The 24270-nt window shown below is 36.2% G+C and overlaps 2 protein-coding genes across 2 annotated transcripts; both read left to right on the top strand.

Moving 5' to 3' along the window:
• The first annotated feature begins 4974 nt into the window (after positions 1–4974).
• On the top strand, positions 4975–18015 carry LOC125233538. The gene is made up of 9 exons (XM_048139592.1): positions 4975–5039; positions 5321–5410; positions 5710–5778; positions 6286–6399; positions 7133–7225; positions 7792–7905; positions 10033–10125; positions 10614–10676; positions 17672–18015. Exons 2-9 carry the CDS (start codon positions 5377–5379, stop codon positions 18013–18015), a joined length of 924 nt encoding a protein of 307 aa, XP_047995549.1. The 5' UTR covers positions 4975–5039; positions 5321–5376.
• LOC125233251 lies at positions 18010–22967 on the top strand. The gene is made up of 3 exons (XM_048139188.1): positions 18010–18473; positions 20425–20724; positions 21118–22967. The coding sequence occupies exons 1-3, from the start codon at positions 18206–18208 to the stop codon at positions 22323–22325; spliced, it is 1776 nt and encodes a 591-aa protein (XP_047995145.1). The 5' UTR covers positions 18010–18205; the 3' UTR covers positions 22326–22967.
• Positions 22968–24270: the final 1303 nt, after the last annotated feature.

Raw genomic sequence — 24270 nt, 5'->3', positions numbered from 1 at the left:
GTAGACTGTACATGATAAGTACTACTTTATATTGATTAAATGAGTAGGTAATTGTTAGCAACTCGAAACGAAAATATAATAAAATACTAGTTACCGACCTGCATATATCCAGTGCAAAGCTAGGCAAAAACAAGCCACCATCACAAATTTCACACTTTCATATTGGTTTGCCCGAAATTTCTATAATAACTTTAGTTATTTTATTATTTACTTACAAAATTCAAACAAGTTACGACAGATTTGACGTTGACGACTTGACGTTTTGAAAAAAAAAACACGTAGGTCAGGCCATAGACTAAGGAAATATGAAACTCTATTATCTATGTATTTTTGCTATCAAAATATAATGGACTTTAGTACTATTAATAATAGATGTCATTTTGATTTGATAGCATTTTTTTGTGTCGTAATGTTGGGAATCATTGCTTGATGATATTATCATACTATGGAGTGACGACGGGCTGTTTTCACTAAAATAAATAAATGCGGCATGTTTGAAAAATGTAGGGGCGCAAAATTAAATTTTTTCTTTTCAAAAGCTAACTTCTCACCACAGACTACTAAGAAGATACTTCTCTTCTTCACTCATCCTCACAGATCAATACAACAAGATGGCCCTTACAGGGCGACTCGCGGTCACCAAGCATACGACAAATCAGGTTTATAAAAGTTTGAACGCGTGCGACACCGATCAGTAGCGCCCAAGTATACGACCCGCTAACAGTGTCCGTGTCCGCTCGGGAAAAAATCTTAAATAATCAATTTTGGTTGCAAACAATGGTCTCTTACAGCATAAAGTGGTGTGGCAATGGCAAGTCTTCTAACACTTCTACATGTAAAAAAGATGGAACAACATTCCACAGTTAAGTCAAATTAATTATTTTGTTGAATATTGTTTATTGCCGCGGAGTTCATTTATACTGGTCAATATGGTTGTGCTGAGCGGCGCCGAGGCGCGTCCATCCCTCTTTACCGAGTTAACAATGTGATATGCTATCCCTTTCACGTAAACGACTAGACATGGGGCCATGTTAGTTTATGTCTGTTGCGGGAACTTCGTACTGCCGTTCGTACCATGTGCTACCATTTTATGAAATATAAAAGAAAGCAGATTTGTAATAGTGAATAATTATCTAGAATCTGTAGAGTCTGTAGTGGTATTTACTTCATTGATTAGTTTAGAATATTTAGTTGGTTATTTAACTTAGTAAACGTAAGTAAAAATGCACAGTTTAGTTATTAGTTACTAGAATGATTTTTATTGAGATGCTATCACAATTATCATCCTCCTTGCGTTATCCCGGCATCGGCATTCGCCACGGCTCATGGGAGCCTGGGGTCCGCTTTGGAAACTACTACCAAAATTTGGCGTAGGCACTAGTTTTATGAAAGCGACTGCCATCTGACCTTCCAACCCGAAGGGTAACTAGGCCTTATTATAATTTAATTATAATATTATAATTTGTTACAAAACAAATTCACCACAGTACTGGTACCGGTACCATTGTCTATAATAGACATGTCCCATTCCCATCCCTACTGCTAATCATAAAGGCGCGCCATTATTTGAAACGACCAATGGCAGCACCGTGCGCGCCCGCCTCACCCCGCAAGGATTGGTGATTTGCGTCTCGAACAATATCGCTTGCATTTGGCTTCTAGTGGGGTGTTCTGTGCTCATCCTACATTACACGTTTTAACCCTTTATAGGGCAAGACTTTTTTTTGAGCCAATCATTATAGTTTTTGGTTATGTTGTAGCTTACGGTTAGCCGAAAAAACTAATTTCTCAAATTTACTGGAAAACTTCGGAAAAGCGAGAAAATCGACGGTCAACCATATGACCAGTGACCATCTAGAACAAAATGCTTGCGGTCATACATTTGACCAGTGAGCATTTAACACATTATGAATGCGGTCAACCATATGACCGATGAGCATTCTGTTTATTTTAAGTATTTGGGGCAATTATAAAAAAAAAACAAGGTAACATTATATAGATCCGTTTCTTTCACTGGAGATAATCACATAATAATTAATTATAGTTTGAACACAAATGAGCTTTAGTAGACTTTCAGTCTTTCAGGGAAATCTTAGTATACTATCTTTATACCTTCCATTAAATCTTCAGCCTTTCATAGAAATCTTAAAATTCTCAGGTTTTGTCTTACAACTAATCACAGCAGAATAGTAGTTAATCTTACATACTTAAATATTTACTGAAAACTACACATCCTAGTAACATACTTTTCTTACATCCAAATGTGTCGCTTAATTTCAAACCTGGATAAATCCATTCTGCTTTAAGGTTGAATATTTAAAAAATATAATTTGATCTAAAAGATAATCAACCTTATAGCAGAATGGATTTACCCAGTTTTGAAGTTAAGCGACACAAATAGACTTTGAAAATCTAATACAAAAAATAGAGAAACTATCACAATAATTATTTTTGTCTTACAACTAATCACAGCAGAATACTAGTTAGTCATACAAAAAGGAACTGAAAACTAGGTACACATATAATCAACCTCAGATAATATAAGAGTTGACTATATAATAGCAGCATCTAAATAAGTAGTAAAATATTTTCATCCACCACCGTCTACTTTTCCACGCTACAGCATAAGAAGACATCAACTGGTCAAATCGGTCTACGCCTCCCATATTTATTAAGAATAATTTATTGAATAAGAATAATTTATTGAAAAAACCTTATTGCTAATGTTACATTTATGCGTTTACTTATAGTACGTGCAGTGTTACGTGCGCCCGAACTAGGAAAATAATCCTGTATCTCGGGCAAAGAGATAATGTCCTAGTTTAAAACACAATTTAATGTAAACAAATTAAAATCATGAGAACATGTACATAAATAGGTATTAAAAATAAAATTAATTACACTTGGAAAACATGTGTTGCTGCGTCAGCGTTTATAACATCTAAAAAATAGATCGATCGTGTATATTTTATATTTTTACATTGTTATTCAAACTACCTATCTTAAATTGCAAGAACTGCATTTTAAAAGTATGTAACTTTACGGTTAGTAGGACAAATTTATTTTTTTTTGCTAAATAGACAAAGTATATCTACCTATTGATTATAAAGTTATACAAAACATGAAACGCTTGTGAAAATGTTAAAAAAATGATTGATCAGTAAAATGACAAAAACTGGCAATAACTACAATCAAAACTATTATTAATTCAAAGTTGGCAAAAAAATAATAATAATCAAAGTATCAGTAATTTAGTCTAATCTGTTCGTGTACTTAAATCTCACCATAATCAATTGAGTTTATGTATCGTCGTTCAGCCGTTTTCCTGACGGGACAGTCAGGGTCCCCAGTTTGATGGTTGCTTGGTTTTTTGAAGAGACTGCATGTGGCACATTTCGGGTCTTCTGCTTTATTGGGGCATTCCTTGTCCGAGTGGCCTAGATTACTGCAATGTCCACACGTCAGTTCTGGCTGTCTACATGTTTTCGCAGCGTGGCCATAGAAATGACACTTCAGACATCTGGTAAGGGTTGTAAAGTCTTTCACGAGACACGATGACCAGTTAATGAATGCTCGGTTCTGAGATACGAGAGCTCTTCGTATATTGGCTGGGACTTCAATTATAAAATTACAAGTTTCTAAATCTTTTTTACCTGACTTGTGGCTTAATTTAATAGAAGCTAAGAATTTTTCCCTAGTTAAGTTTGGAAACTTATCGGCTATATTCTGCTCGTATAAACAACTGTAGACCTCTTGTTCCCGCATAGTAGACGGTACACCTAGTAGAATGATCCTGGGCCTGCGCTTGAGGGGTTCATCGATGGTCAGATTCGGGGATGTGTTTTTAAATGTTAATTTCAATTTTTCTATGTCGTCCTTTGTATCGGTGCTAATAATAACCCCGCCGTTTTTGACTTTGCGCACCGCTCTTACGTGCAGTTTCATTTCTTCTGGATTAATAATTTTTTGCACCAGGTTTTTCGTTTCCTCACTGGACTTTGACTGGTCTTTAGGGTAAATTGCGACTGAGCTCAAATTTACAGGGCGGACTTCTTTTTTATTGCTAGTTTTCACCATATCAGCAAAAGACAGAGCGTTTATAGTTGGAGTAGTAGCGCTAACGATGCTGTTCTTGAGGGCTCGGAAACTTTCTGACAGGTCGAGTTTTTCTTCCAGAGATTGAAGGTCGTGGTGGTTTTGGATAGCCTTTTGTTTGAGGCTTTGGTAGAGGACTGCCATGTTTGCGGAACCATGGGAAACTTTTCGGCAGAGGCTTTGGATCCTGAGCTTCTGGTCGGCGTTCAATTTGCCTTCCGTCGAGATGCTGCTAATTTCAGAAAGATATTTTTCTATGGTGCTCATCCAGTTCTGAAGGTCTGATGTTGATACCACGTCAAGGGTTGTCTGATCTGGTCTTGTTTGTTGAACATTTTCATTCCTGGTGTCCGACAGGGCTGTGACAGCTAAACTCCCAAAACGGCCACCGTGGCGCTTCAGACGCCCCCTCCCCTCGCCCCGCCACTCCAGCCCCCTCTTTAGCACCCGCCATGATGGATTTCAAAAGTTTTCACATCTTTATTGTGCCGAATTTCAAAGTCGAGTAAACTAGTGTTTAGTGTATCTCCTCGCATTTTTGCTGAGTTGAGATCCTAAAAATATCTTAATTCTCCTTTGCTGTTTGGATACAATACTTTATTATTGGCTTGCGGACCTTGCGGTTTAGTTAGTGCAATAATAAATCACCATGAGACTGAAGTGTTGTGTTGGTGGTTGCAATGCAACAAATGAGACTTATCGACTTTTTGCATTTCCTAAGAACGATTTCTTAAGGAATTTGTGGATGTCTTTCCTTGTTCCGACAAATTCTATTTTACTCAATTTGTCAAAAGACCAATTACTCAGGAAACGTGTGTGTGAAAAACATTTCGATAGACATCAGTTTGACCAATTGGATGGCAAGAAGATTCGGTTTTCGTATCCTTGCTTATTTACTGATGACGAAATAAAACACGGCGAACCCCTGGCACCAGTTGGAACCGGTGAGTACCTTATGATTTATATATGAATGAATAGTTGTTAAATACCACGTGCGTTATTTACTCTACCTCTTTTTTTTTTATAGTAAATTCTAATTCTGGTACCATTTTATATATATACACGAGTATATAATTATAATATATATTTGAATTTCCTGTTAGCATACTAAAATCACATTTTTTGATTTTTTTGTGAGATAAATTATTTGAAGTGAAGATTTCATTAGGTACTTGGATTATAATATATAATATAATTAAGTTATCTAATTGTAATTTTGTTCTAGTCCGACATGCACTGAGTGACCACAATTATTTTAAATACCACGACGATGACGAGGATATGATGGAACAAAATATGGTCATTGGGAGGCCGGGTATGTGTTTTTGTACTTATTTCTAGTCTTGTTTGTCTCAAACTCTCAATAATTATATTGCAATAGTAGATTAGGTAAGTTGGTATTGAGTTAGGTTGAAGCCTAATAAAAATACAGGATAGTTGTTTGACGAGGATGATCCTGTATTCAAATCCAAATTTTAAAAAGAATGCTATTTGTTGACAAAACTTTTTGCAAATCTTTATTTGCTTTGAAGTTAGGATATTTATTTATAAAAGAACATAAGAATAAAGTTATGTCCGTAATGCGTTAATAAATATTACATTTAACAATTTCAGGTGAAGACTTCCATGAACATCCATCATGTTCATATTCTCAAATTGAGAACTCTGCCCCACTAAGTAAAGGTATAGTAGTTTGACTAAGTTTCTACCATAATTTGGAATTATTAATATTATTTCGTTTCGTTTTCTTTTAACCCCTTATTTGCCAAGAGTGGCCCTGATGCTTTAGTAGTTTCATGTGCTCTGCCTACCCCTTTATGGGATACAGGCGTGATTGTATGTATGTATTAATATTATTCATAGTAATACCAAGGATGATAAATACCAAGATTGACAATCTCATACAAAAAAGTGTACCCCTGAAATGTAATGGGCCATTTATGTGTAAAACTAGATGGCGCTGTGTCGCAGCCTGGAAGTGGCAAAAATCATATAATTTTCACAAATATTTTTAAGTGTTTTTAATTTATGATCAGAACAAATGAGGCATACTATAACTGACCACTATACTAATACTATACTAATTGTCTTCATAGATTAATTTGCCATTATGGTTTTTTATTTTACTTTATGCAAGAATTCTTTATGTAGGTATCATTACTAGCTAAAATTCCGCTTTTACTCTTTCAGATGTTACAGCAGTAGATGAAGGTTCATCATCATTGCCAAAACTCACTGCAGAAGCCGTTTTCCCACCAACTTCCTCACATTCTGACACTGTGGCCTCCGTCCCACAGAGTAAAGGTACTTGCAGGAAATGTTTCATCAAAAAAGGAGTATGATAATAGTTGGTTAGTTTAAAATATATTATTATTATTTAATAAGCAGGCAGGCAGTTAAAAAACTGATATAGTCTGTATCCAGTGATCATTATGACATGTTTAGATGTACTATTAAAGAAATTGATTGTTTAGCAATTTGCGGTTCAAGTCAATTTGGTTGACACATACTTATGCTAAGAGCTGTCAAATGTCAAGTCAACCGTCAACTGCTAAAGAATCAAATTCTTTGACCATACATTATGTAGATGTGATGTGCTTGTCTAGTCTGAAAAATGAAAAAAGTATTTATTAACTTCACCACAAAGTATAAGTCTATTTTTAAACTGATTCACATTTTCACATAAATTAATTTAAACAAAAATTAATGTATGGATTTTGTGGTCCGAAATAAATTATTTTATTTTTTATTTATTTTATTAAGATTTCTATACTATAAATGCTATAGTATGTCTTGGTATAGGTAGCTCGCTAGGTCGCTTTTCGATGAAATAAAACACTGTGAGGAAACCGGACTAATCCCAATAATCCCTGTAAGGCAGGCAGGTCAGATGGCAGTCGCTTTTGTAAAAGTAATGCCTTCCCCAAATCTTGGGATTAGTTGTCAAAGGTGGCAAATGCCGGAACGACGACGGAATATTATAATATACGTATACATATGTGATTGTTTTTTTAACATTTCGCCATTACGCTTTCAGATGGTGTAGCAGTAGACAAAGACTCATCATCATTACCAAAAGTGATTGATGGCACTGTTCTTGATGTTTCCTCGGAAGTCTCGGAACTAACAGGTTTGTTTCAAAAAATAAAATAAATATTATAAGACATCCTTACACAGATTGACTGAGCCCCACGGTACACGGTAAGCTACAGGCCTGTGATGTGGGTACTCAGACAACAATATACATAATATACTTATGTCCGAATATGATTTTCAATAAAACACGCATAAAATTTAAATGTTCTTTGCCCAAAAAAAATACTTCTAATTGTTTGATTTTGTTCTAGTCATGATATCAAATCACATTAGACTTTAACTAAAGATTTTTTACAAAAACATTAGAGCACCATACAAGTCCATGAATACCTAATCCAATTACTGTAGACACAAAGTGTCTACAAAGTAAAACTTGACCCCATGCATATAAATTATAAATTTTTGTTACGCGCTTGGCCATCTATCTAGCCATTCTTATGGTCCACTGAGAATATCTTCATATATTAATTTGCCATTATGACTTTTTATTTTATTTTATGCATAACAGATCGACTACATCAATTTCCATCCATCTTGAGAATTATTTATGTACTTATGTAGGTATCATTATTGGCTAACATTCCGCTTTTACTCTTTCAGATGTGACAGCAGTAGATGAAGGTCCATCGTCATTGCCAAAACTCACTGCAGAAGCCGTTTTCCCACCAACTTCCTCACATTCTGACACTGTGGCCTCCGTCCCACAAAGTAAAGGTACTTGTAGGAAATGTTTCATCAAATAAAACCGGCCCAGAGCGTGTCGGGCCACGCTCAGTGTAGGGTTTCGTAGTTTTCCGTATTTTTCTCAAAAACTACCAAACCTATCATGTTCAAAACAATTTTACTGGAAAGTATTTATAAAGTTCTACTTTTGTGATTTTTTTCATATTTTTTAAACATATGGTTCAAAAGTATAGTATAATCTATATTTCCGAAAATATTAATATTCTCAGAAAACGATTTTAGTAAATCCTTATTCATTTTTAAACACCTATCCAACAATATATCACACGTTGGGGTCGGAATGAAAAAAAAAATCAGTCCCCACTTTACATGTAGCGGGGGTACCCTAACTAAACATTTTTTTCCACTTTTTAGTTTTGCACTTTGTCGGCGTGATTGATATACATATTGGTACCAAATTTCAGCTTTCTAGTGCTAACCACAGATTAATAATTAGTTACTACGTAAGTGCTAACCGTCACTGACGTTATCCGCGGACGGACGGACGGACAGACAGACATGGCGAAACTATAAGGGTTCCTAGTTGACTACGGAACCCTAAAAACGAGTACATATTATAATAGTTGGTCAGTTTAAGATATATTATTATTATTTAATAAGCAGGCAGGCAGTTAAAAAACTTAAAAAACTGATATAGCCTGTATCCAGTCATCATTATGACATGTGTAGATGTACATTATGTAGATGTGATGTGCTTGTCTAGTCTATTTTTAAACTCATTCACTTTTTCACATAAATTAATGTATGGATTTTGTGGTCCGAAATAAATTATTTTTATTTATTTTATTAAGATTTTTATACTACAACGTGCTACACCATCCACTGAAAACCTGAAAACAGTGTTTAGAATCAAGAGTTGAATCGATTAGGCTATATTTTAAATGCAGGTTGTTTTTTGTATTTATTTTTTATTTATTGTGTGCCCGGTCTATAAGTTACAAACGCGACAGTTACTACTGTAACCTGTGTGGTGACGGGTTAAGAATTTCACCACCCCCTTTCTTCCCGTGGATGTCGTAGAAGGCGACTGTGGGATATGGGTTAGATTGTGGCATAGGCGAGAGGCTGGCAACCTGTCACTGCAATGCCACAGCTTCGTTTTCTTTCAACCCCTTATTTGCCAAGAGTGGCACTGAAGCTTTAGTAGTTTCATGTGCTCTGCCTACCCCTTTATGGGATACAGGCGTGACTGTATGTATGTATGTACTATTGTATCATTGATATGATATAGGATTGCATAGGTATCTACTTGGTACTATTTAATACTGGCTGTTATTTTTATTAAAGATTGAATTGTCAATAGTTAGCTCATCTGACTCAGTGATAAGGTTCAATTTAGCATGGCAAAAATACGACATTGCAGTTCCTATTATTAAAAAGTGAATGTCAGTTGCTAATGTCACTACCGTAATTCAGGCAATAAGGGCTGTTTTTCTTATAATTTGTAACAAACTATCGCCTTATCGACTTTTGTTCCAGGCTCCAGCCCAGTTTGTATGACTGACAATTTATAAGATACCTAAAGCTTATATCTTTGTAATAAGGATTACGAATTGCTAGTAATCTGTGTGGACCATGATGAAACACTAACACGTCACACATACGTGATCATTTAACGTATAGTTACTAATCAACTAGAAGTAGTAAAATAAAAGAAACAGCAATATCTTTGGAAATAATATACAGATTTAAGAATAAATTCTCTAGACTAATTCTAAATAATAAAAATCTGTTGGAGTCTCTGAGGTTTTCAGTGGCTTGTGTAGCATGTTGTGTAAATGCTATATATTATTATGTCTTGGTATAGGTAGCTCGCTAGGTCGCTTTTCGATGAAAGAAAACATCGTGAGGAAACCGGACTAATCCCAATAAACCCTGTAAGGCACGTAACCCTTCGGGTTGGAAGGTCAGATGGCAGTCGCTTTTGTAAAAGTAATGCCTTCCCCAAATCTTGGGATTAGTTGTCAAAGGTGGCAAATGCCGGAACGACGCAAGGAAGAAAATGATCTAGAAGAAGCATCACTAAATTATACGTGTATTATAATATACGTATACATATGTGATTGTTTTTTTAACATTTCGCCATTACGCTTTCAGATGGTGTAGCAGTAGACAAAGACTCATCATCATTACCAAAAGTGATTGATGGCACTGTTCTTGATGTTTCCTCGGAAGTCTCGGAACTAACAGGTTTGTTTCAAAAAAAATAAAAAAAATATTAAGTATACGACATCCATACACAGATTGACTGAGCCCCACGGTAAGCTACAGGCCTGTGATGTGGGTATTCAGACAACGATATATGTACATAATATACATAATTATGTCCAAATAAGCTTTTCAGTAAAACACGCATAAAATTAAAATGTTCTATACCCAAAAAAAATTTACTTCTAATTATTTCATTTTGTTCTAGTCATCACATCAAATCACATGATAGAATTAAAGATTTTTTACAAAACTATTAGAGCACCATACAAGTCCATGAATGAATACCATTTAATTGTCATCTCTCTCACTCTCTCTCAAGTATAGTGTACAATTAATTAAATACATGTACGAGAAATAATAGGGACCCGATAAAATTTTTTTTTTTACCTATTTATTTTTGTTTATGTCTGTTGCAATAAATGGTTACCGACTTGGATTTAATTTTTATGTCGTTTGTTCTGTTTCAGAAATTGAACCAACATCAGCTCAATCATTGCAACAGAAGAAATCAACACGGAAACGTAATACAGGTACATATATTTATTTTTCTCAAACATACATACATACATACAGTCACGCCTGTATCCCATAAAGGGGTAGGCAGAGCACATGAATGAAATATTGTCTTTACGTTCCTTAAAATGGGCTGGGAAGTATCGCTTTTTGGGCGCAACAACTCGAGAGGACTGTAAAGGGATTTCATATTATTTTTTAGGCCTAGCCCTGCAAAGTAACTTTTTTTTAATAAAATATTTTATATATTATCCTTTAGAGCATTTTTTTTTATTTCATTGTATGTTTGAGAAAAGCACTATACATGCCTCGGCGTGAAAACGGATTCCCGGCCTCGTATCCCTATCCCACTTGGCCGGAAATCCTCATTTTCCCGGCCTCTGATGTAATGTACTATACACCGTGTTTCACTTAACACTAAAAACCTGAAAACCGTTTGTTCAGAATCGAGAGTAGAATCGATTGAGCTATATCTTGATGGGGGTAATATTTTTGTTTAAATTAGTATTATTAGTTATTTTTTATGTGCCTATTCTATTGTATTCGTAATACAACATTGTGTATATCGCATTGCTAGAGGTTGTTTACCTTCTTCAGTATTTGGGGGTATTAATACTGGCTGGTTACTTTTTTTTTTTTTTTTTTTTTTTTTAATTTATTTAGGCAACAAACAGTCATACAAACAATGATGTGAAAATACATGATGTGTTAATAGACCTTGAGTGCCCTAACTTAAACATATTATATTCTTATCTAAAATATAAGCTATTTTAGGAGCGGTTAGCGGGTTGTAGGTATTTTAAGCATTAAACTCAGACATACCTACGTGCAAACAAGAATTAAATAAATTATTTTACATCAGTTTATACAACGCTCAAACCTGATTTTTAACTATAAAATTATTATTTTTCGAACAGTTTCTAATTGTTTATTGATTTTACTTTAAGTTAATGATTACTTGTTTCTTAAAACTATTACATGTTTTATAGGAAAAAAGATCAATATGAGACATATTTGTATTATAGTAATTGAGACAACGGTTGAAGTAAGAATTTGAACAAAATTTTGTACGAGAGAAAGGAATAGCAAATAATTTCTTATGGCGTGCAGTGCGTTGAGGTATCTTGAATAATAACCTACCAAGAAGTGAGGGGGAGTCAATATAGCTATTAATGATTTTAAAAAGAAACATTATATCAAACTGTGTTCGTCGATTTTCAAGCGTCAGTAATTTATAGTGAGAAAGGCTGTGTTTATATGAGTTCCGGCTCCGTCCCATTCGGAAGTCGATAGATTTAACAAATTTCTTTTGTACACGTTCTATCCTATTGATATGACACCTAAAGAAAGGGCTCCAAATGATACACGCAAAATCTAGTATTGATCTAACTAAACTGTAGTATAACGTCATATATGTAATTTCATGTTGAAATGGCTTACAAACCCTCAGCATGAAGCCAAGCTGTTTATAAGCCCTTTGAACAATGATGTCAATGTGATCATTAAAAGTAAGTTTATTATCTATTATAACCCCAAGGTCACGGATCTTGTCAACTCTGTTTATATTTTCATTATTTAATGTATAATTATAAGTTACTGGGTTTTTCTTACGCGTAAAAGTGATTATGCTGCACTTATCAGGATTAAGAAATAGTTGATTGTTTTCACAATAATCAAACAGAGAATTTATATCGGCTTGAAGCTCGCAACAATCAGCAACTGTGTTAATGATTTTAAAGATTTTAGCATCATCTGCATATAACAAGTGATGACTGCTGCGGGCCACATCACCAATATCATTGATATAGAGCGTAAATAGCAAAGGGCCGAGATGCGACCCTTGGGGAACACCTGAAGGAATGTGAAGAAAATCCGACATGAAACCTTTGACCGAAACGGCTTGTGAGCGATTTGTGATGTACGACTTAATCCACCGGAACAAGTCACCATGTATGCCAGCACTCCAGAGCTTCTCTAATAAGATTCCGTGACTAATCTTGTCGAATGCCTTAGAGAAATCTGTGTACACCACATCAACCTGACATTTATTATTTAGTGCGGTCATTAAAAAGTCTGTAAAGGAAATTAAATTGGACTCAACACAGCGACCTTTAAAGAAACCATGTTGATTTGGAGACAGAAAATTTCGCACGGCAAACGATAGATCATCAACAACAATTTTTTCTAAAATTTTTCCTAAAATACATAGCTTTGAGATAGGTCGGTACTGGGATACATCATCTTTTTTATTGTTTTTAGGTATAGGAGTTATTAGAGCTCGTTTCCAGCGTTCAGGGAAAATCCCGGTGGTTAATGATTTTGTAAAAATATATGTTACTGGGATTGTCAGTTCCTTTGCACATTTATTAATAAAAAGAGGATGTATTCCATCCGCCCCTGCCCCTTTATTTGTGTTTATGGATTTAAGTTGCTGAAACACAATATCAGAATTGATTTTAATCGAGTTAATATTTAAATACGAATTAGAGTTCTCGGCGGTAGGTGCGATATTAGGAGTACTTGATTCAACAAAAACGGAATTGAAATATTTATTAAAAAGGTTACAAATTTCTAAACCATCAGTAACGTCACGATCCTTATAAATGAATTTGTGTGGATAATCTGAAGAGTCTTTTTTAGACTTCACGTAGGTCCAAAAGTATTTTGGGTTAAATTTTATTTTATTTTCTACGTCTCGAATATAATTATCATAACACTGTTTCTCTAAATACTTGGAACGGCTTCTGAGAATGGAAAAATAATCATAATCTGACTGTTGGGCGTATTGTTTCCATTTTTTATGATATTTTCTTTTTTCGGCTAATAATTTAATCAATGAACGAGTAAACCAGGGCGGATAGCGATTTGAGGAATAAAGTTTTTTTGATGGAACGTAAAGATTAATAAGTTTGTTAATTATTTCGTAAAAGTAATCTACTTGCGCTTCTAAACCGTTAAGTTTCGAGAATTCCTCACACCAATTTACGCGTTCTAATTCCGATTTTACGGCATCAAAATTTGTTAAATGGAACATTTTTTTGAACGCGTTCATATTGGGTGACAAGGGTTCAATATAGGATATAATTGTATTTATGTTAAGAGCGGGATGATGACCATCCTCCGGCGTAAGCGGTCGAGAGCACGAAGTAACCTCGCATATTTTGTTACTAAAAATCAGGTCAAGAATTCGATTATTTTTATTTTGCACAAAGTTAAGTTGATGAAGTTGTGTTAAATGCATAAAATCGGAAATCAACGTCGCCGGATAATCGTCATTTGTCATAATATCTGTACCTATGGAAGCTGCGTCTCGAGACCATGAAGCATTTGTAACATTAAAATCGCCTACGATTAGGAAAGTATCTGCCGGATGCTTGTCACACTCATCATATATTCTATTTAATAAGCTAGTTAATAAATTGACATGGTTCTGCCCATGCGGAATGTAAGTACAAATAATATGAACATAAGTACCGCGAGATGAATGAGAGGGAGGGGCCGCGGAGGCAGACGCGTGCGCCGGGCCCGGGCCGGTAGGTATGCTCACCCACAGCTCGTCGGCCGGCGGCGGCGCCGCTAGCTCAGGCCGCAGCTCGGGCCGCATCGCGCCCCGGACCGCCACCGCTACCCCACCTCCACGGGAATGTCCACTCACTATTGCGTCACGGTCCTTTCTAAAAACTATAAAACTAGGGTCGAAATATTCTGAGCTGTAAAAAGATTCGTTTAGCCAGGTCTCTGTAAAACATATAATATCATAGGAACTATTAAGTACGTTGTAAAATACCTCGTTTGATTTTGTTCTCAATCCCCTCACATTTTGGTAGTAAATCGATAAGTTAAGATCAGCTGACGCGCCTGTACAAGGAAAATATAGTGGTTAATTTATATAGATGCACATGCACGCATAATTTATATAACATAGCAACAAGAACTACTTCTATCGCTCCTTCCGAGCACTTGTGGTAAACAACTATTGTCTCATACAGATTATCGTCTTTGCGGACAGGTAATATAAGGTTGAAATTGCCATAAAACAAAAACGTCTTGACAATAATAAAAATCGAAACATAATAAATAAGAGTATTATGTAGACATGAAACCAAAACAGTAAATAACACACGTGAGAGTCACCTGGAAAGTTTGGAAAGATCACTTTCTTTGGAAATTAAAACCGGCCTTTGGTCATCTTTTTTGATAACTAGGATTTTACATTCCCTCACGAAAACATGTTTGTAGCCGTGTTCCTTGCTAATGGCTCTCACTTTGCGGAGTAGAAGTTTATTTCCTGGCGACAGATGCTCGCTAATGTAGACAGTCCTGGCAGGCCCGTCGAAGTCCAGTTCAGCTGTAGTGAGGCCCCGCCGGGCCCGTACAGCCGACATCAGCTCATTTTTTCGCCTGCGTTGTGTAAACCGCACAATGATGTTAGGTATATTTGTGTGAGGTACATGTTGCGATGTATCCGCGCCGTCATCATTTCTTGATAATACGCTGGGCCCAGGGTTGTTGTCTTTGAACCGACGTACTCGATGAATGGTATCAATATCTCCAGACGTTAATGTGAAACCTACTTTTGTACATATAGTGTGTAATAAATTATTTAAATTTTCATTTTTCTTGAAGGGAATTCCGGAAATTTCAATGTTATTGATTCGGTCCTGTTGATCTTTCTGCGAAATTTGGCAACGAAGCTCCGAAATAGTAGACATCATCTCTTGTACCTGTTTGCTAAGGCCTTCGTGTTCTGTTTTTAACGATTCTAGGTTTTGCAAACGCTCGTCAAAGGTTGCCAACTTGTCATGGACGTCTCGCACATCACTTTTCACTTCCGATATTTCGCTCTTGAGGTCACTTCGAGTTTCTCGTAGCTCTTGAAGTATGGTGTTGAGCGATACTTCCTGGTTGACTTGGGGTAAGGGGGACGAGGCGCAGGTACAGTTTGAGCACCGCCACGCCTTTTTCTTTTCGGCATCCCATTTCCTGTGAACACCCTCACGAACACCAGCGCATCCAAAATGAAATAATCCTTTACACTTTGGGCACTTCACGCCGTCGGTTATCGCTTCATCACACGATGCACAAGTAGTACTCATTATTATTGCGAATTATAAATATAAAGGTTCGAAACGCGATCAATAAAAACAGGTTATAGGTAGGTAAGCGCGTGCGTTCGCTTGCCACCGCTCCCGCGTAGCGAATGATGAAAATGAAAATGAACTTGGACGATTATTTTTTCCGCTACGAGTTTGACGTTGTTTGTCAGTTTAATCTTAATGATTATCATAAGTCATAACAAATTGAATTCGTACCTAATAACAACCTTGTCATTTTGAATATTGGGTTTAAATTTGCTTACTGCGATTACCTGTCCAATTTGAAGTTAACTGTGACAAAGCTTTAAAGTGTTTTACAGTGACATCTTAAATAGCTGTCTATTGGTAAACCTTATGTCGTTGCAGTAACGTACACAAATAAATAGTTTTATGGTTTATGATGGTAGTTAGCAATTATTTTATTGAGTGTAGAGCTAAAAGTCGAGTAGAGCTGTACAGAAAATTAAAAATTCAATTAAAAAAAAAGTAACCATCAGATTAAAAGATGAATACTCTAGATGAGTTTAAAAAAATAAAAATCAGTTGGGGTGTCTGAGGTTTTGAGTGATACCGGAAACACGTTGTATTATGATGACTGGTAAGGACATTTATTTGTGTGATGTACACAGATATTTGTTCTCGAGTCATGGAACTCAAGGATGTCTGCCATGTAGGTATATTGTATATTGGTTTTAGCCCCACGTGTGACGGAGTTTTCAAGACCAAGTTCGGCTTTGCAAGCCATATCCGAGCACACGCTCGTAACGTAAGTAGCTAGTAGGTCGCAGTTGCCGATTACGGCATGGATAGCTATATATTGGTTTTGTGTGAAATCAGAGGAAGTTTGTATTGGTGATGTTCAGGGTCAGCATTAGCCATTCAGGCCCGGCCTTCAAGACCCTGCCCAAAATTAGCAGAGAAATGTTTAAATTCGTTTCGGTTTAAATTCGTAACCAACCTGATTACTCTGGAAAGAGCTCAAAGAGCGGTGTTAAAGGTATCCTTGCGCAAACCGAGACAATTTTCAACAGAGAGCCTTTTCAGAGAGGCTGGAGTTCTCAGTGTCCGTAGACTTTTTATCATGCGAGTTGCCGTTTACATGCATAGCCGGATAATAAACTGCTCATCCTACCCTAGCATGCTAAACCTACCTATATTCAGAACATCTGTACCTCGAGTCCGTAGTAGGTTCGCTAGACGCTTTAAATCATTTATTTTTCCTTATATGTATTTATAACGCTGTGCTGAAACGATGTGACATTAAACGCTGCCCTCTTCCTAAAAAGCTAAATCCTTATTACGTAAATTCCTACTGCCTTTAACTTACGAAGATTTTGAGAAAATATGCTGTCTTAGACAATAAACATTTTTCACAATAAGTCCCTCACACACACACACACACACACACACACACACACACACATACACGCACACACACACACACACATACACGCACACACACACACACCATACATATTCTCACACACACACACACTCTCTCTACCTAAATCACTAGTTACGGAACCCTCTGTTTTTCATTTGATCTTGTCATTGTTTGTCGTTATCTTGATCGTGACTTTATCTTGTCGTGATCTTGTTTAACGTTATATTTTATATTAATTGTAATAGGTACTTATATTTGTAAGTTTGCATGCACTTAGTATTTATTTTTACTTAAGCTGCTGTTATCTGGTCAAACCACGCATGTAGCTGACTTCCACGATACAGGCTTAGCCTAGTGTGGGGGTCGTCGATTAATTGCATACTGTATTTTAAACAAATTCTCTTGGTTAATATAGTTTTTTATTTTTATTTAGCCCTTCCCTGCTAAATTTGTGAATTTGTGGCCCAGGAGTTGTCATGGAATACAATGTCGGTATCATCCGTATAATCATATCTATTTTTTTTTATTACAGGTTCTGTTATGAAGAAATTAAGTTCAAAGGGAAGAAAATTCGTCAACGACATGATAAGTATTACGAAATCATGTATGGGTGACACTGGCGGAGAAAGACTTTCACAAGCTAAATCATATGGAGGTAACGAGCAATTGTTTAAGAATTTCGACCTACTTAACAAACAGGCACAGACGTTTCTGCTAATGCAATTGAAACTGTGTCGCAAAAACAAAATGTCCCGAACGTTCACGATGGAAGAAAAGCGTATGGCTCTATTGCTGATGAAGCAAAGCCCAAAGGCGTACAAACTTTTGGAAACAATGTTTGCTTTGCCCACTAAGAGGACTACACAGACTATCTGAAAAAGTAATAATCAAACCAGGAATTAACCGACAGTTATTTTCTCACATCCGAAATACCGTGAAAAACTGGGGACAACAGCAAAAGTTATGCTCAATAGTATTTGACGAAATTGCTCTGACACCGTACTTAACATACAATGAAAGTAATGATCTAATTCATGGATTTGTGGATGTCGCTGGTGAAAGAAAAATGAAGTTTTGTGATCATGCCCTTGTATTTATGATAAGAGGCATATGTTCTTCATGGCGGCAGTGCATATCATATTACTTCTGCGAAGGAACAACATCTACAAACGAGATGCAGGAAATCTTAAAGCAAATCGTGGCAGAAGTGGCTCAAACAGGACTTATACCTTTAGGACTAGTTTGCGACCAAGGATCGACCTTCAGAACTGCGATCAAAAAATTCCGAGAAGAGACAATACGTTACCGTAACGACGAAGCCAACACAGAAGATGGTAAATATAAATAAAGTATATATTATATAGTACTGATGTAGATTGTAGATATTTTTGGTTTATTTGGCTCCTGACGACGAATGCTCAATTATTTAACTTCATGTTTTTAACTTCTTGTGATATAAGGTGATTCTGACGACCGGCCCCCTTAGGGTCCCCCCACATCTAGCGTCTCGCGAGCGTCGCGTCGGGCCAATTGTATGGAAAAAGACGCCGCGTCGACGCGACGTCGACGCGGCGTCAGGCTTTGCCCATACAGTTGGCCCGACGCGACGCTCGCGAGACGCTAGATGTGGGGGGACCCTTATCTGTTAACCTGTGGGATCCCGATGACACAGATATGCGCCGTAAATAATTTTACCAGGTTTCCCGCGTCCTTGAAAATCCTAGTTTCCGTCAACTCCCAGTGGCGCACATATGTGTCCGCGAATTCGTACACCTATGTTTCCCACGCCACAAATTTGAGCCCGAATATCTCATTCTATTTAAAACTTTATTTCTAAAATTATACGACTCAAATTCCATTGGAATAAGTTTCATTCGATTCCTAATAAAGCTCCGGAAAGAATGGTTCCAAACATCCACTCACTCCCATAGAAACAAAACAAGCCATGACCAGTTAAAGTTGGACCTCCGTGCGTAGAGCAACTTCCGCGTTACCGTGTTGACTTAGTGAATATTACTGGGATTTTGCTTAGCAAACAGTAATTAATAGTTGTTTTTTATATATTTATTCTTTATAGATTAATACTAAATACAATAATTTGTTATTATAGTGCGTTTTCTGTGTAAAAACCGCAAATCAAAGTTGGGTCTAAAGTACGTTGTCCGTTACAAAGTGTTTATATTTTCCATCAAAAATATGGTTTTTACTATTTCCATTGTTATTTACTTACCTTATTTTAAGTTCTTAATTATATTATCCATGCAAAATAATAAAAACAGAGCGGATCCAACCATGTTTCATTTGTTACAAAGTGATTACAAAGTAGTGAACAATCGCTCTCTGTTACCGGGATCATGGCCGTTGCGGATCGCGCAATTTTGAAGTAAAAATATAAAGATGTTTTCAAAGGTATTGTTATGTGTTTTTTATACTTGATGTTAGAATATATTATTGGCCGGCGGATTAATAGCATACAAATGCATTTAGATTATAAAACTCTTTTATTTTAGTACATTTAGTCACCTAGGTCTCATTTTCCTTCTTTCTCTGGAATTCATAAGGTATTTAGAATCATTTGGGCGCTATTGAATTATTTTACGCACATCAACTGAAAGTTCAATTCTTCCTCTTTATAATGATATACATTACTCTTAACTATTTATAAACACTTCTGTCCTACAAGCAAAAACAACACATAAGTCGTACACTCGTAAAGGGTCAAAAAACCTTGGGAAATACGGAATTTCGCAATCGCGCAGTTGCCGGGAAACAAGGGTGCAAATTTTCGCGGCACAGATATGCGCCGGCGGGAGACAACGGCTAAACGAGTTTTCGGGTCGCGGGAACCCACAGGTTAAGCCGCGTTCCTGGGTTCGAATCCCGGTATGGGCATTTATTTGTGTGATGAGCATAGATATTTGTTCCTGAGTTGTCTGAGTACCTACAACACATAATATGTCTGTTTATTAATATATGTACCATGTAAGTGTTTTGGTTGTATTACATTGTAAACTTACATCTGAAATAAATGATATTGAAATTGAAATCTTGAGCTTACCATAGGACAGTCAATTTGTGTAAGAATGTCGTATAATTTATTTTATTTATTATACGAGTATCAACTTAACTTTAAATCAATTTTCAAGAAGCAGAAACGTCCACTAATGATATTTTAAAAAATTGTTAAGGGAAAAAAAATAAAAAATTACGCTTTGTATAAACCTACAGTATTGTTAATTAGAGTTACAAAATACCTACTGTATTAATATTACTTTATTATTTCAGATGGCACAGTACACATTGCTGGTCATCATTTAAGTGTATTTTACGACCCGCCCCATTTACTTAAAGGATTAAGGAACAATTTCCTTAACAAAAATATTATTTGGGAAGGAAAGAGAGCATCATGGAAGGACATTCAATACATATATGACATTGATAGCCGGCTGGGTCACACGAGGGCATTACCAAAATTAACAGCGCACCACGTAGATCCCGATAAAATAAAAAAAATGAAAGTCAGCGTGGCGGCGCAAGTTTTTAGTTCACGAACAGCGGCCATGCTGAACTACACAGCTGCCCTTAGTAAGTAATATTTTAATTTAACTATTTGAATGTGTCGCGCTACGTTATACCGCCACCGCCTCCGTGTGCGGAGTGTGCTGGTGAAGGCTACATGCACAAAGGCTGTTTCAGTGGTTCGTCTGTGGTCCACTTGACTTGCGTCTGCGGGGTTTGTGTGCCGTCTTCTGGCCGTTATGCCGCTTAAAAGTCTGTACTTTTTTATAAAAGTCATACACATGTATGTGATATGAGTCTTGTTTTTTGATTCCATCTAGTGTAAAATAAATAAATAATTTGCTATGACATTACTTTTGCGAGTTTTTATTCTCATACGATTGAAACTTTTATAGTTTAATTATATTAAAGGCCTCTATGATGCAATAAAATTTGCTGACGATTTATTTCTGCTTTCAGACAAGCTTCATAATCCTGACTCAAGTGATACTGATACCATGGAAGCGACAGCAGAGCTCATTGAATTTTTTGACACGTTGTTTGACAGCGTCAACGGCTCCCCTGGAGGCGCAACTAAAGGGAAACTGAGGAAAGCAGTGAAAAAAAATTCAGCTCACCATAAATTTTGGTTGGAAGCCATAGAAAAATTAAATAAAATTCAATACGAGGACGTGACCAGTAAATTGGCTTTAAGGCAAGGAAATCCTCGATTGGTTCGAGTACCGTCACTAGAAGGATGGGTAGTAACACTTAACAGTTTCAGTAGGATATCGAAGATTTTGTTTGACGAATTTGGTGTGGAATATTTTTACCCGCGAAATATAAACCAAGACCCACTGGAAAACTTTTTTGGGAGAGTGAGGGCTCTCAACTACAGAAATGTTAAACCAAATGCCTGTAGTTTTGTGCATACTTTTAAGTCGTTACTTCTCTCTAATATATTGAGCCCTCACTCTAAATTTGCAAACTGTGAAGTGGATAATGGTGAGGTTTTATTACAGAAAGATTTTCTTTTTGATGTAGAAGACCTAGAAGACCATGAAGACAACAAAGAAAATCAATGTCCAAACATAATTTCCCGCCCATCCACTTCACAGGTCTGTCCAAGTGAATCTAAACTAGATTACCAAAAACATGGATCAACTTTACAAAAAATGAAAGTTGAATGTTCAGCGTATACAGCAGGGTATCTATGTAGAAAAATCTCAAAAACAATTAACTGCCAGCGCTGCTTATCAACTTACATAAGCAGCTCTAAAGAGGACCACCACGCCTATATACAATTCAGAGAATACAAAAGACTTAAAAATAACAATCTTCAATATCCTACTGAACAATTTTTAAAATTATATACAGAAACAAGTAATACCATACATAATTATTTAAACATTAATTGTTTTAAACATAATGTCGGCACTGACCTGCTTTACATGTTAAGTAAATTGAGGATTTCATGGCTGGGATGTGTAGATCATACAAATGTTGTAAAAAACACATTTCTGAACATCATTGTCAGATTACATACCCATAATTGGTGTAATATTATAAATAAAATTTTAAAGGGCGACATAGAAGAAAAATACGCAATGAAAATGGAGGAACCACAAAAATTAGCCTACAAAAAATTCAGATCACATAGACTCCGACAAAAAGCAATATATAAATGACTTCTTTTTTGTGACCTTATTGTCTTTGTGGTGTGATTTTTTTGTAGGCTAGTTTTGTTATAAAGCAAGAACCGCAAGACCTTCCTAATTTTGTCCAATATGAAAGTTGAGGATAATACTGTAGAGTACTAAGTATCGACATTTTATATGTGCTAGTTCGGTTCAATGACCATTTTTCGGGCAAAAGGTTAAAACAATAGGTAGGTACTCTAGTTTTCGTTAAATTCTCAAGGCTGATTTTTATGTTTGTGTTAGAAGTTGCTGTTATAAATTGATAATCATCATTACTAGACCATTCTCGCCGGCCGTAGCTTGAGAAAATATAAGGGTTGAAAGTCTCTCTGTAAGTTACAGCCGGCGGAAATGATCTGGCAATGCTAATTATCAATTTATTACAGTATTCTGGTCAGGTTTGAATGTAATAACCTAAAAGCAACAAACTAAAAACATTAATCAAACGAAAACGAACTGGCTGGTAAAAATTACCTGTACATGATGTTTTTGAATCACAAATATTGCATAAATCGATTGATTTGTTTTAGTTTGGTGTTTCATAGTCTGTATTTTGTTCGTGTTGGGTGTGATGAAAAAAATTGTGTTTCACTCGGTGGCAAAGTTAGTTTGTTTAACCTTCCTGCCGTGAACCCCTCAAACGCTCAAGATTCCACAGCGGTTCAATATTGGAATCTTTCGCTACCTTGGGTTTCAATTTTGGCACGTGCAGTTAAACAATACTTTGTCCCCCTGTAAGACAAATAACTATTAGTTCTATTTATTAACAATAATATATTACAAAATTGGTATTGAATATTCACATCACGACGACAACAACGTACAAAGCGCAATCTGCGATTTTTTCTCGTAGCAGATAGCACCTTGTACGTTGGTGGGTAAGGTGCAATTTTCTGAAAAAAAAAATTGCAGATTGTACCTTATACGTTGTTGTCGTCGATTATTCAGTCAATATTTTATGTTGGAGGTATAATTTTCTGTTATGTATTGTAAATAATATGGAAATAAATATATCAGGAAAAACTTCGTTTTATTTCAAAATTGTATAAATTGCTAAGTTGGGAACGATTTTGGTAGTACAAAATGAGCAAGTGTCACATTTGCTAAGTCTGTGCTATCGAAATCGCTACCAACTTAGCTTGGTACTTTATTTGTAAATCCTTACGACAGTTATCGATAAAATCATTACATCACTAGTTAATATCGATATCGATTATCGAACTGGGACAGCACTATTATGTCAAACTTGACAGCTATTGCCACAGATTATGCTACTGCTAGCAGCGCTATAGTGGCGCCACAGCGGACTAAGTAAAAACAGGGCAAAAGTGACTGTCGCATCTGTTACGTAGTAACTAATTATTAATCTGTGGTGTCCGAGGGCAATGGTGTTGATGGTGGACTTCGCTGAGTTTTGGAGCTACGGCCGAATGGACTATTATTACCACTCATTTTGTATAAAGATATTGATAACTAAACACTGACGTCATAACTACTTGCACAGCACAAGGCACATCGCATGACACAGTTTTTCAATATCGAGGTCAATGCATATTGCACATGATTTTAATTCGTAAATTAATAAAATATTGCAACGTCTTACACGTCTGCTCACACCGATCGCTAGGTATGTAAAAAGATAATGATTGTAGTCTGATATCATTTTAGGGCAGACTATTTTATCTCTTTCACCTTTTTTGTTTGTCCGTAGGACAGTTTCCATTTCTGCAGGGCTATGCATATTAGAAGTCATAATCACTGATTTTGTTCCTCGATCCATCCATTTGGTTACCAACACAGAACCGTCCATAACACTGTCAAATTCTCCAACTTTCTGTGCGTGCTCACCCTCTCCTAGATCCTTGCTTGATCACCCTGCTATGCAATATATTTGATTTCTCCTTCTCATTACTGCAAGATGTACTCTTCTCAG

The sequence above is a fragment of the Leguminivora glycinivorella genome, chromosome 14 (genome assembly GCF_023078275.1).
Source record: "Leguminivora glycinivorella isolate SPB_JAAS2020 chromosome 14, LegGlyc_1.1, whole genome shotgun sequence".
NCBI lineage: Eukaryota > Metazoa > Arthropoda > Insecta > Lepidoptera > Tortricidae > Leguminivora > Leguminivora glycinivorella.
The sequence above is the reverse complement of the archived record's forward strand: the minus strand, read 5'-3'. Positions and strand labels throughout refer to the sequence as shown.

Excerpts from the sequence above, each read along its gene's own strand:
- LOC125233251 (XM_048139188.1), top strand. The coding sequence starts at position 18,206 with ATGAAGTTTTGTGATCATGCCCTTGTATTTATGATAAGAGGCATATGT. Across the intron at positions 18,474-20,424 it reads CGAAGCCAACACAGAAGATG|ATGGCACAGTACACATTGCT; the intron begins GTAAATATAAAT and ends TTATTATTTCAG. Across the intron at positions 20,725-21,117 it reads GAACTACACAGCTGCCCTTA|ACAAGCTTCATAATCCTGAC; the intron begins GTAAGTAATATT and ends TTCTGCTTTCAG.
- LOC125233538 (XM_048139592.1), top strand. The coding sequence starts at position 5,377 with ATGATGGAACAAAATATGGTCATTGGGAGGCCGG. Across the intron at positions 6,400-7,132 it reads CTCCGTCCCACAGAGTAAAG|ATGGTGTAGCAGTAGACAAA; the intron begins GTACTTGCAGGA and ends TTACGCTTTCAG. Across the intron at positions 10,677-17,671 it reads AACACGGAAACGTAATACAG|GTTCTGTTATGAAGAAATTA; the intron begins GTACATATATTT and ends TTTTTATTACAG.